The sequence below is a fragment of the Colius striatus genome, chromosome 2, assembly GCF_028858725.1.
Source record: "Colius striatus isolate bColStr4 chromosome 2, bColStr4.1.hap1, whole genome shotgun sequence".
Classification (NCBI taxonomy): Eukaryota; Metazoa; Chordata; class Aves; order Coliiformes; family Coliidae; genus Colius; species Colius striatus.
In genome coordinates this window covers 62,068,037-62,086,468 of record NC_084760.1, presented here as the reverse complement: position 1 = coordinate 62,086,468, position 18,432 = coordinate 62,068,037, and the positions used below count along the sequence as shown (strand labels likewise).

At 38.8% G+C, this 18,432-nt stretch overlaps 1 protein-coding gene across 3 annotated transcripts in view; it reads left to right on the top strand.

Annotated features, from left to right (window-relative positions):
• MAP7 (microtubule associated protein 7) overlaps positions 1-18,432 on the top strand; it is a 118,915-nt gene that overhangs the window by 60,439 nt on the left and 40,044 nt on the right. For all 3 annotated transcript variants that reach the window (XM_061990758.1, XM_061990757.1, XM_061990756.1), the window contains exons 2-3: positions 7,618-7,686; positions 12,916-12,993. In XM_061990758.1, the coding sequence (XP_061846742.1) occupies positions 7,618-7,686; positions 12,916-12,993 (147 nt within the window). The remainder of the gene's footprint in view (positions 1-7,617; positions 7,687-12,915; positions 12,994-18,432) is intronic.

Sequence of the window (18,432 nt, the reverse complement as noted above, 5' to 3'; positions counted from 1 at the left end):
GATAATGAAAGAAGCACTAAAAGCTTATCGTTTTTCTTCTTTTTCAAGGCTTCCTATGAGACTTTTCCTCAGTTTTGTGTCTTATAAGATAAGATTTCTCTTTGCACTTGTTTTGCTTCCCACTGCTAGTAACTCCTATTTCTGTTCACATAGACCTTAGGAGAATCTGAGGATAGCTGATTTCTATACCTCAAGAGGAATACCTTAGTAAAAAAACCTTCAATAACCTTACAGTCTGTCTGTCAGATATTAATCGTGAAACAGCTTTTTTAAAGTAATTCTTGCTGTTACAAAACGGGGTCTTTTTCCCTTTTAGAAAGTAGGCTTTGGTACAGGTACTTGGGACAGGAAATCTTAGCTGCTATGGAAAGTGTCTGAGTGCAATTATAGTGGCTGTATGAGAAATGGGACAAATTGCTATCCTCCATGAAATTGCTTATCACTCCTTCAAGAGCTTGTACTCATCCTTGTAATAGAAGCATTGATTAAACTTGTTTGACTGTGAACACATAGACATATCAGAACTGGTTGTAGATTCACAAATAGGATTGATTTCTGTCACAAAACTGCTTTTCTAGGAATAACCTGCCAGTTTTGCACTTGCTTTGGTTCCAACTAAAACTAAAAGCAGAACCAATAGACATCCTCCCTAGCATGGGTCAGCCTTGAACATCCCTTTCTTTTAGCTCTGCCTCTGGAATGTTTAAATACTGAATTTGTGCTGTAACTGGTATTTTTAAAGATGTCACTATTTATAAATGCTTATGCATTTAGTAGCATCTATTTTGTTTGTTTGGTTTACTTCCTTTTTTCCCACCTTTTCCAGATAAAGAAACTGAGTTCTAGTGTTCCATTTCATACCATGTGATATAGTGATGGCAGAGCTGGGAGAGAGGGTCTGTCTTTCGATTCCCGCTCAGAGTCTTATTGTAGACCATTCTGCATCCTTAAAAGACCATTATACAATAATTTAGTGTATGTATCGGGGTGTCAGCAGAATCCTTTATGTTGTTTTGGTGGTAATATCATAGGATCATAGAATGGTAGGGTTGGAAGGAACCTCCAGAGATCATCTAGTCAAACCCCCCTTGCAGAAGCAGGTTCACCTAGATCAGGTTGCATATCCTCCAGTTTATTTTGCATACGTATCTCAAATTCCCAAGTAGTTTCCTAAAGTAATAAAATTTCACATGTGGCATTTCTTTCTTTACCATTTACAAATTAAGCTATGGTAGCTTTGTTTGGATTCTTTCAGTTATTTTCTGTGGTTAAGTTAGGTATCAAGTATATACTCACGTATTTAGGCAGCACAGAATCTATTTTAACTCAGATATTTAACTTGTATTGCCAAAGGAACATATTTTTCACAGGGTTGTTTCACGCTTGTATTTCAACCCTCAAAACCTGCCTTGAAAGATACTGTTATATTCTTTCAGCAGTTATTGGTAGCACATATCTTAAAATCATGTGATAGATTTTAGTACATCTGGGCTTTACATACTTGCAATTAGGCATTTCACGCAAGCCTGTGTAACTAACACTAGAGGAGAACCATGTGGTGAAAGGAAGGAGGGAAAGCTCGTTGAAAATTGAGTGGAAAAGTATTTGATTTTTCTAACAACTCTCCATTTCTGGCAACTGCAGCAGCTTTGTCAAAGCTCATCTCATGACACATTGGAGTTTCACTAACCTGTAGTGGTCTGCTGCAGGTTTTTACATCAATGACTTTGGATGACATGTTAGATAATATTGAATATAAAGTTGTGGTTATATAGTAGTAAGGATATTGCTTTAATCATTAAAAGTAGTAAATTCAGAGCAATCCTTACACCAGGCCAGTGCTCTATTACCATCCGTGGATACTCAGTCATTGAGCACTTCACAGGAGTAGCTGAAGATGGATAATCCAGCTCAACTTTAGAATTACTTTTAGCCTTAAAATGCATGCTTTTACCCTTTAAAAAATGAGGGAGGGAGGTCAATATAGAATGGATGAATTCCAACCACAATAATACAGTGTTGTATTGATGTGTTTAGAAAGAAAACAAGGTTTTGATTCTACCAGTGCTTTGGTCAATGGGCAGTTTCTGTGCAGTCTCTGAAATCCATGTACTGGTAAATTACATTGTATATTTTTACACCCTTGCAGGCCCGTAGAGATTTTCATCCGACTTTCTTATCTCAGGAGTTGGTGCTGGGACCGCTACTGTTCAGTATATTCATTAGTGACCTTCTTGAATGAACAGAGGGCACTGTCAGCAAATTTGCTGATGATACTAAACTGAGGGGAGTGGCTGACGCACCAGAAGGCTGTGCTGCTGTTCAATGAGACCTGGACAGGCTGGAGGGTTGGGCAGGGAGAAATCTAATGAAATTCAGCAAGGGCAAGTGTAGAGTGTTGCATCTGGGAAAAAATAACCCCATGTACTAGTACAGGTTGGGGAATGAACCCTCAGAGAGTAGTGTAGGGGAAAGGGACCTGGAGGTCCTGGTGTGGATAGCATGAGCCAGCAGTGTGCCCTCATGGCTAAGAAGGCCAATGGCATCCTGGGGTGTATTAGAAGGTCTGTGGGCAGTAAGTTGAGAGAGGTTCTCCTCCCCCTCTACTCTGCCCTCATGAGACCGCATCTGGAATATTGTGTCCAGGTCTGGGCCCCTCAGTTCCAGAAGGGCAGGGAGCTGCTGGAGAGAGTTCAGCACAGGGCCACCAAGATGATGGAGTGGAGCATCTCCCTTATGATGAAAGACTGAGGGAGCTGGGACTCTTCAGCTTGGAGGAGACTGAGGGGTGACCTCATTAATGTTTACAAATATGTAAAGGGCAGGTGTCAGGAGGATGGAGCCAGGCTGTTCTCAGTGAAGTCCAATGACAGGACAAGGGGAATGGGTACAAGCTGGAACATAAGAGATTTAAACACAAGGAAAAACTTCTTCACTGTGACGGTGATGGACCACTGGAACGGGCTACCCAGATGTGGAGACATTCAAAGCCCACCTGGATGAGTTCCTGTGTGACCTACTCTAGGAGGTCCTTCTCTGGCAGGGGAGTTGGACTAGATGATCTTTCGAGGTCCCTTCCAAACCTTAAGATTCTGTGATTCTATGAGAGTGTTGTCCAAGAGGGCAGATGTTAGACAACATCTCACCTGGAGAGGAAGACCAAAGGGAAAAGTTTAGTAACTGACCAGAGCATCCTGATTTGGAGAATTCATTTGTGAATGGCTTTTAGAAGACCGTTCACTGAAATAGGTGGGATGGTGCAGCTCTTTACATCTTTTCTGATCAGTGGAAGGTTGGAGCGAGTGTTTACCCATATGATCTCTCCTTCAGTTGGGATGGGTTGGCACTGTGGATCTTGTGGCTCTGAGCAAGTATATCACAAACACAAGAAGGAAAAAAAGACACATCAGAAGAACTATAAATCAGAACATACCTGATGAGGTGGAATAAAAAACGGAACCACACTCTTATTTTGTGGCACATGGTGTCAAGACAGGATATGATGAGCATGAAACTGCAAGACAGGAAATACTATTCAGACATAAGAAAAACTTGTCCACTGTGAATAATGGTCAAAGACTGGCACAGGGTGCTCAGAGCAGTTGTGGAGCCCCCATCCTTAGAGACATTCAGAATCCAACTGGGCATGGCCTGTTCAAAGCAACTTCACTTTGAGCAAAGGGGATAGACTAGATGATTTCCAGAGACCCCTTCCAGCCTCAACAACTCAGGTTCTGTCATTGTCTTCCCTAATATATCTACACCGTTACCCAGCTTGTCTTCAGCTTTTTAAGTTTCTAGAATGCTTCATGGTGAAATATTCTTATTTCTTATACTTCTTTATGCAAGTATATTCCCTCCATGTAAAGAAAGTCATCCAAGATAACTAGCAAAGTAAGCATTAGGTAGATGAATTATGTCTCTCTTGGCATATGATAGCTTACCGTGTCTTTCTGTAACCAGTGTTGTCAATATTTAGGTTTGGATTTTAGATGTTTAGTTGTCTTGATTAATCTGTTTGTATCTTAGAGCAAGGGGTATTTTCTGTGGGAGTACACCTACACTAGTTACTAAATATTTGTGCCAATTCTTATTCAATATCCAGCATCATTAAAATTCATGGTTGTGCCATCTGTTCTTTTCTTCGTTACTTGTCATATGTGTGGTCATATGAATGTATACTCAAACTGTGTCAGAAAGTATTCCAAAGAGAGGGCAGACAAGAGGCAATATGGAAAAAAATATTACTCTTGTGTACCTAGGCTCTATCACAAATGTTTTATCTGGATGGACATTGTTTTGAAGTTAATGGAGTATTGCATAATGTCATGGTGCAATGTTTGAAGAAAGTAGTATGTGCTTTGTATGAGAGATGCAAAGAAATTCGTGCTGAAGCTATTATAACGTCAATGCTGTCACTAATACTTAGAAACAATATTTTTACTCATTGTGGTGCTTTAGCCCTGGATGGGTGCCAGGTGCCCACCAAGTGTTTCTATCACTCCCCCTCCTCAACTGGACCGGAAAGAGAAAAATATAACAAGAGATTTGAGTGTGGAAATAAGGGCAGGGAGATCACTCAAGTAGTATCATGGGCAAAACAGACTCAACTTGGGGAGAAAAAGGTTTGATTTATTAATGAATCATCAGAACAGGGAGATGAGAAATAAAACTGAATCTTAAAACACCTCTCCCCACCCTTCCTTCTTTCCAGGACTCTCCTTCCTTTCCCCCAAGCAGCACAAGGCATGGGGGATGGGGGTTGTGGTCAGTTCATTACAGATGGACTTTGCTGTTGCTTCTTCTCAGGGGGAGGCCTCCTCACACTTCCCACTGCTACAGCGTGGGGTCCCTCCCCATGGGAGACAGTCCTTCACGAACTTCTCCAACATGAGTCCTTCCATGGGCTCACGAACTGCTCCAGCATGGGGCCTTCCATGGGGGCAGCTCCTTACATCCTGCCCCAACGTGGGTCATCCACTGGGAGAACGGTCCTTCACGTACTGACTGCTCCAGCCTGAGTCTCTCACAGGATCACAAGTCCTGACAGCAAACCTGCTCTGGTGTGGGCTCCTCTCTCCCCACGAGTTCCTGGTCCTGCCAGGAATTTGTTCCAAGATGAGCTTCCTACAGAGTCACAGCCTCCTTCAGGCATCCACCCGCTCCAATGTGGGATCCCACGGGCTGTGAGTGGATCTCTGCTCCCTGGTGGCCTCTATGGACTGCAGGGGCACAGCTGCCTCACCATGGTCCTCACCACAGATCACAGGGGAATCTTTCTTCCAGGGCCTAAGCACCCTTCTCCCCGTCCTTCCCCACTGACCTTGGTGTCTCTGGGGGTGTTTTCACATTCTCACTCCCTTTTGCTGCTGCTGTTTAGCAACTGCACAACAACTTCTTTGCTTCTCAAATACGTTATTCACAGAGGCATTACCTCCATCACCCGGGTTCATCTTGGAATTGACTGGCATGAGCCCTGTCAGCTACAGGGAAAGCTTCTGGCAACTCTTTGTTTAAAGAAGCCACCCCTATAACTCCCCTGCTATAGGTGTTTCCTCTTCTATATGATGCCCTAGGCCCAGCTGATAGGACTCATAATGCAGATTCCCCATGTACTGCAGCAGGACTATTTCTAAGAATGTTCTAAATGGCTGGTTCAGGCAGGAGGAAAGTCTGTGTCCCCTCCTTCCCCACTCCTGGTTAAGCTTAGTAGTAAGATATAACAAGTTTGTAAGATATGAAGAGTGTAAATGCATTTACTCTGGTGAGTAAAACACCTTTTTTTCAGGCTTAATACCACCTGTTTGGAACACAGAGAAGATGGATTTTGATAATGGTCAATCCTACAAAGCCTGGTGGTGGAAATGTTTAGTGTTGCTCAGATTATCTTACCAGAAATCAGTGCATCTACCTATGGGTCAAACTAATCTTATGTGTGAGGCCTTCAAAATCGCAAAATACTAAAATCTTTTGTTCAGCAGCCTTTAAGACGTGACAGTTCTTACTGTGATTTGGAATTAATATTTGTTAGGTTTAACAGCAGTTCTCTGGATCACAAGAGACAATACAGTTGTAAGGGAATGGAGTATTATTTAAAATTTCACACATGATTCTTTTGATGAGATGATGGGATTCTTGAATGTTAGTTTCAGCAAAACATTGCTCATGAACATTAAACAGTTGATCAATGCTGTTTTGCTGTTTTTCTTACCTGCCTCATCCCCTCAGAAAAAGAGTACAGTGTCACACAGGCTGCTTCTACTACCTTTTATCCTTTATATTCATCCTGAAGCATGCCTATGGAAGGAGGTAAAGGGGAAACAAAGGGTTTTGTCAGGCCATGAAGGAAATGAACTCAGAGGCAATAAAGCCTGAGTATATATTGTTTAAGGTGATAAGCACAGGAAATTGCTTGTAATCTTCTGAAAAAACTTTTCAAAATTATATTGTCTAAAGTAGCTCTAATACAGTAATGCCTGTTCAGCTCTTAAAGCTGGAGTCATCATTTGCTTCCCAACTTTCATTTCTACTGATATTTTATGTTCTTTTTTCCTCCTCTAAGCTTCGTTGATATAAATGTCTTTTTATTCTTGCTTGCAAATACTTTCAAGCTGTTTGTGGAAGGGTTCTTAGAATTCTTACAGTCTGGCTTTTGACTCTCTTCCCAGATTGCTGAGTCTGAACTCAGACTGCTGCTGGACACCAAGATGAGTAGCAAACTGAGAAAATCATGATATCTACTTTCTCATCTTGGATTTTAATTATAAGTAGTTGCTAAGCCAATAATATGGTTGTGATTAGAAGTACAATAATGATTTTTTTGTTTTTTCTTTGTAAAGGGTCATTGAAAGGGCATCCAGAGCCCCAGAATTAGTGCTTTCTGGACTCACAGGGCCTGATCAAAGGTCCATTGAAAACAGTAGAAATCTCTCATCTGTTAGATTTCACTCAGGTCATAAATAGTCCTCTCCTCAGTTCTGCAGAATGGATATGTTAGTAATTTCTAAAGAGTCTATGAAGTTTCTACTGGTATCTTATGCCATTCCTTTAGGAATCTGCAAGTCATCTTTAGCAAAAGTTTCCTCATTGCATTCAAATGTTGCAACGTGTTGGAATGTTTGCTTCTCCAAAGTCACTCTGAAGTTTTGTTCCGTTATTTCCACTAACCTACTTTTATCAGCATGATTAATTTGACTTCCTCCGAGGGAAATTAATTTTTAAAAAATAAAAATAGGAAAATAAATGCTGCTGTTCTTTGGAAGTATTGGTTTCCAAATCATCACTGAAAAGGAAGAGGAAAAATTAGCTGCATGTGTAGCGTTAGCATAGCATGGAAAAAATATTATACACCTTATTAAAAACAACATCATTGAAATGGAGTCTTCTTGGGTCTCTTCAGCTTGAATGAGGAACTTGTTTTGTGGCTTCAGTGTTTTCAATGTAACCTTCAAGTTTTTTTCTATGCAAAATGGTGTAGAATGGTATCAAAGTGTTATTTCAGAGTGGTCTGGTTTTAAAAGGAACTCAGCAATCTTTGAGTTTTGTTATAACAGAGTGGTTGAGCTGTTGTTTAGTAATAAGATTAATTAATCTTTTTCATTTTCTACCTTATTTTAGCAGCTGAAGGTTCAAAAGTACAAGACAAGAAAGTCACTTCAGGACAAGGCAGCACTGGAAGTAAACCAGGTATGTAATTCCACATGCTTCATGGAAAAAGGTTTTTTGCCACAATGCGGTGTAAAGAATAGCTATCGTCTTGGGAACTTCTGAAATGTGTGATGCTCTAATACCTGTCCTACTGTTTCAGTCAAAACTAGTATCAGTGACTGTTCATATTTACTTAGGCTGGAATCTGTTTGCAAAGCAGTAGAACTAAAAAAAAAATGACTTTTAGTACAGATTAGGAATAAGTGTTGGGAAGTGAGATAAGGCAACAGAAACCACTATGCTTACATCAGTGCTTGCGTGAGTTATCTGCTGTAGGCAAAGATTTACAGCTTTATGTAAATGTGCTTCTGTTTAGACATTCCTCACTTAGCACAAAGCATGCCATATTAGCTAATACAATCCATGCAGTGGGCAGGTATTTGTCATTACTTCACCATACATGATTGATACATTATATGGATTTCATTCACTGATCACTTACATTTTTGGAAGACTGTGTACTAAAATGCTTAAAGTAGTCCTTGATGTCTTGAGTCAGTTCCACTTGTGTCCTTAGACCAAGATTCAGAGGAGCACTTAAATATCTAAATTCAGGTACTTAAGCTTAACCTTTGTGGTTAATAATGGTCTTGTTCAGATGCCTGAGAAAGTGTATGTGCTTGTGTTGCTGAAGACTAGGCGTATTGCAAGCACCACCTATTCAACTCTCTGACAGCTTGGCAGCTCAGTGACTGTTTTGTACTGACAGATGCTTCTCGGTCCACAAACTGGGTACCTTTGGCCTGCATCCCCAGAGGGAAGCAATCCCAGTACTTTCTGTTCAAATCACACCTCACATGCTCTGCCAGGCAGCACTGGGTCCAGCACAAAGTGGGCATTCATGGCTACTCTCAATCAGAAAGACAATGGGAAAAGGAGGAGATAATGGAGATAACATTACCCACTTCCACGGCACAAACACAACTCTTGGCCTTGAACAGTGTTCAATATCCACTTTATCCTGCAGTAGTCCAATCTTAGTTTTCATTTCTCAGGATGGTGTCCTAGCTGCTCCTACATTCCCTTCATCTATGCTGGTGTGTAGAGAGAAGTGCAAAATTCCTGAGGCTGGAGAGAGGGAGAGCACGGACATATGTCTAGGGTTTAGCTCTGCAAGAGCCTGTAAGAGCCTGTGCTGAAGAGAAAATTCCTGAGAGCTGGTGGTTTGAGTTTTGTTCGTTTGGGCTTTGTTGTTGTTGTTTTCCTTAGACCGCATATGAATTTTATGTCAAATAGTGTTTTGGTTAAAAAATAAACCAAAGACATTACAGTAGGAATGACACCTGTCACTATAAACAATGTGTTTATTGTCTAGGAGATGTCTACACGCTAAACAAATATTAGGAGTCCAAGACAACTCGAAATGTGGCCGTGTAAAGAGAGCTAGACAAAGGGAAGAGAGTTTGAGATCAAGCAATGCATCTTCTCAGACAGTGCTGCAGCTTACACTTATTTCTCCCAGCAGCACTTCTGTGAAATAACGGAGACTGCTTTTTCCACTTGATATCCCTTTTAGTTTCTTTATTACAGGAAACTAGCATCCTAGGAGGTAAAGGGAAGAAACAGCCACTTGTGAGGAGAGACTGAGAGGATTATAGATGCAAATGAAGAATATTAGTAGTTTGACTTTTGAAGTCACGCTAAATGCAGTAACCTGAGCCACAGAAACCTGCTGTATGTAGTAAGTACGTACAAGAATTACTAATTTAGCAAAATTACAACCTAATTCCAACAAATGTCAACTGTACTTAAGAGTTCAGTAAGTATTAATTATGTACAAGATTTGAAAATCTTGCATTTTCCTGTTGTTAATATAATTAGGGACCAAAAATGACTGATATATCAGTGCTGAATTTCTACAAAATACTGTTCATGGCTTCTAAGTCCTTTTAAATGAACTAGTAAACTCTTAAAAGTAACTTTGAACTCACAGTAAATGTAATTTTGCAAGGAATACTGTTCTCAAAAGTATTTAGAGGCTTAATTTGCAGCAGGGGATACAAAATTAATTTCCCTTTTATAGAATTACGGTTTATTTAATCTCCAAACATCTCTCTCGGGCATTATGTTAAATATTTGTATGTTACATAAGTATAGAGAAAGAGAAATCTGAGTGTGAGGTCATACACATTGCATCATAACCAGACTTCAACTTCTACAGCAGCACATTGGTTTTCCCGGAGTGTTCTTTGTGAGGCTTTGCATATGCCCAATTATCAATTATTTCTGAGGAATTCTGCAGGATTTGTTGCAGATGACGTTTCCCATCTCTGTGTGTCATCTTGAAGCTATTGCCTGGTCATGAATAGGAGTAAGACAAAGTACTTTATGTGTTTGTCGTGGTATTCCTACTGAATAAGAAGAAATGCCAGTCCCACAGGTATTTGCCTGGTGGATTGTTAATGAGCAGACACTTGAGAAATCCAATGGGATCCAGCAAACCTCCTTGTTTTGTCACAATTCGAAGCTATTGAAGCTATGTACTGGGAGTACCAGCAAATCAGCTGGATTGAGAATGCAACTGTTGGCAATTGGTCTTGTAGCCAAACTATGAAGGATCGTTTTTAAGCTTAGAAAAGACATTTTAATTAATAGTGTAAGATTTACACCAGTAATGTATGTTTCAGCTTTTAGCAGAGCAAAGGCAATGCTGGTCTGCTACAAAGGTGTTATTCCTGTTTCTGTGCCAGTATTGATTTAGTTTCTTGTGCTTCCAAAGGTATGCAAAATGGCTTGTTACTGAAGACATACTTACACTCTGCATAGCCTGAAACTTCACATGAATTCTTTAGGATTGTTCTGACATCTAGGGGTGTTGAGCTCTGTGTGTGTGTGTGAATACTATCAGGTGTGTGATACTGAAAAAATAATTGGATATCTTCAAAAAGAATGGCAGAGTGTAGCTTTAAAAATTTATTTTATTCCTTCCATTGGTTATAATTAGGAATTCTTAAGGGAGACCTTTCTAGTTTTCCTGTCCACATAACCCTACTGCCTCTTTGAAGAACTGCTGCTTTTCCCCGATAGGGAAATCTCTCCCTTCAAGAAAGCAAAAAAAACCTGGAAGCATAATAGTACATTCTGAAAGAAGCAGGACTTTACATTATTCCCCAGTGTAACATCATCCTCTGTCAACTTGATGTTACATTGACTTTACTGACAGCCCTTGAAGGGAATCCTTGTTTTCCAGGTAATTTCTTTCTGAATGTGTGCTATTCTACCAGCTCTAATTACTCATGCTATAGAAATTAACATTTGTGAATCTCATGTGCCAGCCACAAGAGAGAAGGAATATTATTACCCTTTTGACCTGTGTCTACAGGCTGAAGAGACTGCATGCAAGTCAGCATGCTTTTTAACATCAGACGGATGTTAATCTACACCATACGTTGGACAAATCTATGCAGTGGTATGGCTAAGCATAGTTTCATAAATGAGAACTCTTCAACCAACACTGAAGGTTTGATCTGCAACTGGTAGATGGATTACTTTTGCCTCTGCTGATGACTTGTTGCACCTTTTATTAGGGCTACCGTGTTTGAATGTTCTTCCTACAGTGGATTTTCTCCTTGCAGGTCTGTCTTTGCATCACTATTAAAGCCATTAATTGGACCTGTAGTCTGTGACTCTTGTTGAGATGATAGTTTTTCACTGATCAGAGTTCAAGAATAATTAAAATGAAACTAGTCATCAGTGAATCATTTCATCTGAGAAATCCTGCCCTCCTGATGCAAAAACTTGTTAGAGTATATGTTCATTACTGATTTTTTGTCTAATTCGTATGACTATTCAAAATCTGTCTAGCACATCCTCGCTTGAGAGATTTTTTTTTTTGCACAAATATCTTTAACCTCATTTTTATGACCCATTGTGGTGTTCTGTTGGTAACTTTTCTTGAAGGTATGCCACCTATACACAAATAGGTTGACTTTACATGTTTTTACAAATTGCTGACTTGTCTATTCACATGGAATAGTGGAAAGGACCTTTTGTCTTGTTTTTATGTGCGCTTCCATGGTGACAGTATTCTAGGTAGTTCAGTGTCTTAAAATACTTAAAAACTGATTTCCTCTCAATACTAAAATACATCAGACCACTTTTTTATACTTACAAATTGTCTTGATTTTTCTGTGGGTTTTTTTTGTTTACATGTGTTTTTATTTAAAGCAGAATTTTTCAGTACTGGTGAAAAAGCACAAAATGAACAGCTTTCCAGGCTTAACAGAACAGGCTAAGAATGAGTAGGAAATTAGTTCTGGCAACATGCTGAGATGAATTGGTAACTTGGATTTTGTTCCCTTTTTTGTCTGGAAAAGCTCCAATGCTGAGGCTGAAAGTAGGATGCTAGCTGTTTAGCACATTGTTGTCTTTGAGAGAACTCACTGAATAAGTGATATTTTCTCAACCAAGCCTGAATTTTTATAGGCTGGGCTCTGATACAGATTTTTTTAATATTAACCTTAATCTTATTGTTGTGATTCAAGTGTCCAGTTGCAGATTTTTTTTTTTTTTTTGAGAAATTCTGTAGTGAACTTTCAATCTGCAAGGATACTTGAGGAACTGTTATCTTGCTTTACTGGTACTATACCAGTCCATGTATGTGATGCACTGTCTTAACATGTTCACCAGAGCTTTTAATACAAGTGAACACAATTATCTCTGGAGATCAGTATCATACTGTCTTCAGGAGCTCAAACAGAACTGCTACAGTGTTTTGATCCGAGCTGTTTTGTTTGGGTAATGAGATTTTTTTAGTGTTGTTAAATAGAGCTTATTGTGTTTTTTTGAGGCAAAACTTGTGGGAAGAAGGTGCTGCACTATAGTAGAATTTCCTGCAGATGCCTTTCAGAGAGAGATTGGTTATGGAGTAATAGACAGGATTTTGTCAGAATGTTCTCAAGCAATTGAGTTGGGTTTGGCTTGGAAACAAAACAAAAACTTCCTGGATTTTCACAGACAGCAGTCTTTCTTGAAACTCGGAGTTACAACTTAGTCTTTGTGAGTGTTTTACATCTTGATAATTAGAATTTTTTTTTTTTCTTTTTTAGTTGTTCCAGGGGTTTTTTTTACTAACATGGATTTCTGGAAATGTGCTCTATTTTGAAAGGAGAATAATTAGAGTTGTTTAATGGCCATTGCTGTAAAGGCTTGTTTATGGTAGTGTTTGATTTTATGCTAAATGACTAATATTTCCCGCTCCATTTGCAGATCATCCAACAATACTAAAGGTTGATGACAGACAACGGCTTGCTAGAGAAAGGAGAGAAGAACGAGAAAAACAGCTAGGTAAGGCCTATCCTAATTTTTTTTTTTTAATAATTTGAGGGTTTTTTTATGGACTGTCATCTGAATGCAGTGTTTTTGCCAGTTTGGTTTTAGGAATGTTCAGCAAACTGGTTGTGCTAGATGTGCAATAATGTCATTGCAGGTAAACAATGACATCTTTAAAATATATCTTTTAATTGATGTACATCTTGGGGTTGACCATTGTTATGACTGTCACATACCTATTACTTACCTTTGTGAATCTGAATGAAAAATGAGTTGATTTCTGAAGTCATGCAAAGAAGCTTCACTGGTGTAAATGGAATTTTCAAGCTTAAGAATTTTTTTTTACCAATTAAGATTAGACTTCTTAATATGTGGAATTCATCCTTTATTGACATAAAATGGAATTCCAGAATATGTTGCCAATGTATGGTTTGAATTTTTCCACCTAAACTTGGAATTTTTTCAGGCAAAACCTTTAGTAGTTGTCAAATAGATGTGCTCAATATCTTCTCAAATGTCACCTGTGCATGAGCATGCATAACACTATTCAAATGAATAGGGAAGGTGAAAGTTACTTAAGAAGTGGCAGTATACTGAGTGTGGTGGTGGAAGAAGTGTTGAATTACGTGAAGCTAAGTCAATGGCTTTCTGAAAGCTATGTTTGGCTGCCACAACGTTCTGTGACAATTGGAGGTTGGGAAGCACAAGTATTTAATCTTATTTTTTACACATTCATCTTCCATTCATCTCTTTGAATGCTACATTGTTCTAACCGCTTGAGAAACAGAAGTTCTTTATTTCCATTTTCTGTCTTCTGTAAGTTTATAGAACTATACTGTAACTCCAGCCAGAGTTATACTCTTTTTCTGAACCTGGAGAACCATGATTTGTTGCTGTCTAGGTCTTAATAACATTAATATTCTTCATTCTATTCTTCCTTCACCTTGTAACATTATACTAGCCATGCATTAATCACTAGCCTTGTTTTGGAGGGGAAAAAGAAAGCTTTGGTTTTGACTTCCTGGAGGGAATAACATGACAGGATTTTTGCCAAGACCAAAAAAGCTGGTCCTGGAGTTGAGTTTGATGGTATGTGTAGACTTAGTTTCTTCAGGTTCCAGAGCAAATAGAGGTTACTAGCCCATTTTAATTAGTCATAGTTAACACTCCCGTGTCTTCAATATGTTATTTTTGTTCAGATTAGATCCTTGTGTAATAACAGTGTTTTACTCAGCTAGAGAGACATGCTTTTCTTAAGTTTTCCTGAACTCTGATTTTTAGCTGTTGATAAATGAATATCTGTTACTGGAGGGACACGTCTACTTTTGAGAACCATGTCATTTTGTGTGACATGTTCTAAAAACAACATTAAACATCAAATAGATTTTTTGAAGTTGAAGTTGAATCTTTCATTCCTAAATGGGAGAGTTCTGCATGTGCCTATGATGAACGAGTGTAATGTGTGTTCCTGCATGAAGAATTACTTTGAAAGAACATGAAAATTGAAAGTCATGTTGAATTTTCATTAATATATTTTTCTTCTAACATTATGATTTAGGAGCTGTCTCTTGAGATTTGTGTTCCAGTACAGCAAAGCAAAGATTTTTTTTTTTTTTTGGTAACAATGTCATGCAAGTTTTGTTTCTCTTTTTTGGTGCAGAACCTAGTTAATCAGTCACTCATGTCATGTGAACACTAGGAAAAAAAACGCCCAGACTGCCTGTCTTAAACATCAAGTTGTATAATATTGTTATATAAATGTGTCTTGCTGAAAATTAGAGCTGGATTTTGTTAAAACTGGGACATCAGTAAAGCAACTGAAGGAAGGAATTTGTTTGGGGTTTTTAATAGAATTAATTTGGATTTAAACTTAATTCCTCTTATTTTGATTCAAGGGATCTATCGAGCTTAGAAAAGCCTTCTTTTTAAGCAAAAGTCGAATTTCAGCCATACCTCAAGTGAAATTATTCTTTGCTGCCATAAAAAACCCCAGTGTTCGGTTCTATTAAGTGTAGAGCTGGTAGATATCTGTAACAATTTTATGTTGTACTTTAAGCAACTTGAACTGCAGGAGATCACATCATCAATCTTTTAATGAAAATTAAGTTGTTTGATCATTCTGTTGAGAACATGTGGAGCACCGGTTTAGTAATGATTATGTTTCTTTATTGGGCAATATTCTGGTGTTACAGGAGGGATGATTTGACACCTGTTTTGTTTTCCCCCTCTTTTTTTTTTTTTTTACTCCCAAGCTTTAAATTTTTTAATTTTTTTTTTCAAGTTCCACTGTGCTGTGATATAATGGGTCAGTAGGTACTCTTGCAGTGGTATTTTGTCAGTCTTGTTTTACTTATCACACTTGGGTGTGTAACTCTTCTCTTTTTAATGAGAATTTAGAGAGCAGAAAAGGTGAGTGCTGTCATTTTTGTTGTCTGGATACGCAAACATATGTGTGAGGGAACAGTCACTATCTGCTGTTTCTTGAGTATTGTGGTACGCTACCTAGTTGAAACTAACAAAAAGGCTACTCCAAAGCAGCCCTTTTCACCTTAGTATACTCAGGTCTAATTTTAGAACCTGCTTTAGCAAACATAGAAGGCACACAGGGACACATGCTATTTTGACTAACCACCCCATCAAGAAGGAAGGATCTTTTTCTTTTAATTTCCTTCACTGTAGGAAAGGCATTGCTTTTGAAATGCCATCCCAATACTTCTGAAAGATGAATGAATTGGATTTTCTCTGTGCAGCTCTTGTTTTTCGTGACTAATCCATTTTATCTTTTTTTAATTTTAAGCTTTATTCTCAGACTTGCCTTTCATGTGGACAGAAATAAAGGAACTACTTAGCAACCAGGCTTCAAGTTCTTTATTCCCCATACAGAATATCAGATCTGTCTTTGTGCAATAAACCCTCTTGGGTCATGCAAGATGGGAATCCCAAGAAAGGTGATGGTTGGTGGGGGTGATAGCTGTCAAGTGGGGCTGTTAGAGGACAAAGTGAAGGGAGCCATCACTCTTCTGGCTGCAGCTCAGTACTATGATTCCTTCACTTGCATCAGGCTGATTGACTGCATTTGGCACTGAAGGCTTTATGAGAGACGTGTCAGAACTGAGTTGTTTGTGAAGGCAAATATGGTAGGTGGCCTGGTCAAGCTGGAAAGGTTTAATGAAAGCTCCCGCTTTTTCACTAGTGGGGCTTCAACCCTAAACTCTACCATACAACATCGGTTGTATCTCCACTGGCAAATTAAACAGCACTGAAGAGCATTCCCTGGTGCTGAAATTCAATCATATCTGCTATTAAACTGTTCTGATGGATTCTGGTAGGGTTTTGACTCCAGCCAGCTAGCAGCCTCCTTGCTGATTCCTAGACAAGGTTTGGGAATTAGCAAGGGAGGCCCATGGGCTTTTTCTCGTGTGTTGACTGAGTACTATTGCCATTTTGGAGCGTGTAAGTTTAGTAGTGTAGGTAAAAATTGCTCCATGCCCTTTAGTCTCTGGTCACATTCCATTTATTAGCATAGACCTGATTCTCCATAACCGGAAAGAAAGTTAAAAATGTGTTTTTCAACAAGGAAAGTTAGTGAGATTTTAAAATGGATTTCATTCTGATAGCATTAGGTAGTGGCCTAGCAAAGAGGAGGAGCTGGGGATCTCTTGTTACTTTGTTCAGAGTACCTCAGTCCCTGATTCTTGAGAAAATTACTTTAAATCTTACATCTCTACATGTTTTATCTATGCTACTCCTGCTTGAAAACTGACCTTTTTGTCACAGTTACGATCCTGGCAAGGATACTTGGCTTATTTAATTTCTGACATTGGGAACAAAAGATGATAATCCTGCTATTTGACTTAACTCTCTGTTAAAGGAAATGAGTTATTAATCTTAGCTGTTAGAATACGTGTGAGTTTCAGGTTGGCTAAATGCATTAGTCTTAATACTTGCAATGTGTAATGTTAATATTTTAAAGATGGCATTATGATACAAATCTCTCTCCTATTTGAAAGTTATCTTTGGCAAAACATCACATTAATACTTTTTTTTTTTTTCTGTCTGTGAATTCCTTCTGACTTACTCTGTTGACTGGCAATTTGGGACAGAACTTTATCTGATGTTCCCACAGTCAGAAGCCTCACAGAAACTGGGAATTGGTGACCTTAGCATATGAATAATTCTGGGATATTCTCAGAGGACTTGAATATCAGGAGGGTTTATAAGAGAAGAAAACAATTTTTAAGGAAGATAAGTTTAAAAATTTCTGGGCTGAATGTCCCTTGGAGCATGGTTACTGGGGAAAGGCTATCTCAGAGATTCTAACATGAACTTCAGCTTTAATTACCACCCTGAAGTTCACCTTTTAATTCAATCAGTCAGCCATTTCTATGTTCTGGATAGAACATCCCCATTTTTAGGTACGATTAAAACATCACTGATTCATTTTTCTGCTAATGCAGCAGGGAGGCAATCACAGTCTCAGACAGAGTGGAGCTGGCAGTGAGGAAAGGTGAAACAGTGGTCAGAAAAGAAAGATTGCTGAGGCCAGTGCTGTCAGAAAGAGAAAGGCTGGAAAGACTGGCAAAGACTGTAGGATCTTTCATCAGGTAAGCTTTCTGTCTAAGGTGGATGCAAAAGGCAGATTGAGAAAGGGCTGGGCTAGGCTGATCCATCTTTATATCAGCAGTAAATCAAAAGAAAAAAAAATACACCAAGTGAGAGATAGTCGAAGGGACCCTTTTCTTTAGGCAGACAAGCAGAAAATAGATGCTTTGACACTTAATGCATGTTCCCTCTTCCCTCACAGCCTAAAACCCCTGCAATGTCATTTTCTGTCTGTGCATGACTAAGGAAAAAACCTACAAGATTGTTTCCACAAGAGTGCATAGTTTGCAGCTAACATCTCCTATGTTTAGGAAATTCTAATGAAAAAAATGTTTGATTTCGAGTCTTGTGTGTCTCTCAATATTGGAATGTTTATTTCTTGATTGACCTTGTTTACTTTTGCTCCGTTTCTTACTCTGGAGGTGCCACAAGTATAGCCTTAATTATATTGCTTTGTAAACTAATCCAGCGTTAATAGTTTTCAAACAAATACAAAGTATTAACAGCAAGTCCAGGACTCAATTTCTAAATCTTGTTTTTATGCTCTAATTTTGTGCTCTTGTATCACATGACTCTGTTCAAATTTATAGATTGTGCAAAGTAATAAGATAGAACAAGGATCAGGTTGTGGCTTTTCTTTGTATTTTTCCAGCTTTAATGTGAATGTTCCTATGCCATTTAAGCTTTCAGCATACAAGTACTGTTTGAACAATGACCAAGCTTTCTTTGAATGGTTCTTGCATTTTATCATACAATGTGTATTATTGCAAGGGAGAGAGGTATCGTAAAGTTTTTAAGGGTCAGCCCCAAGAAAACGTCTGTTGTTTGGACCATACTGGTACTGGAGTCCAG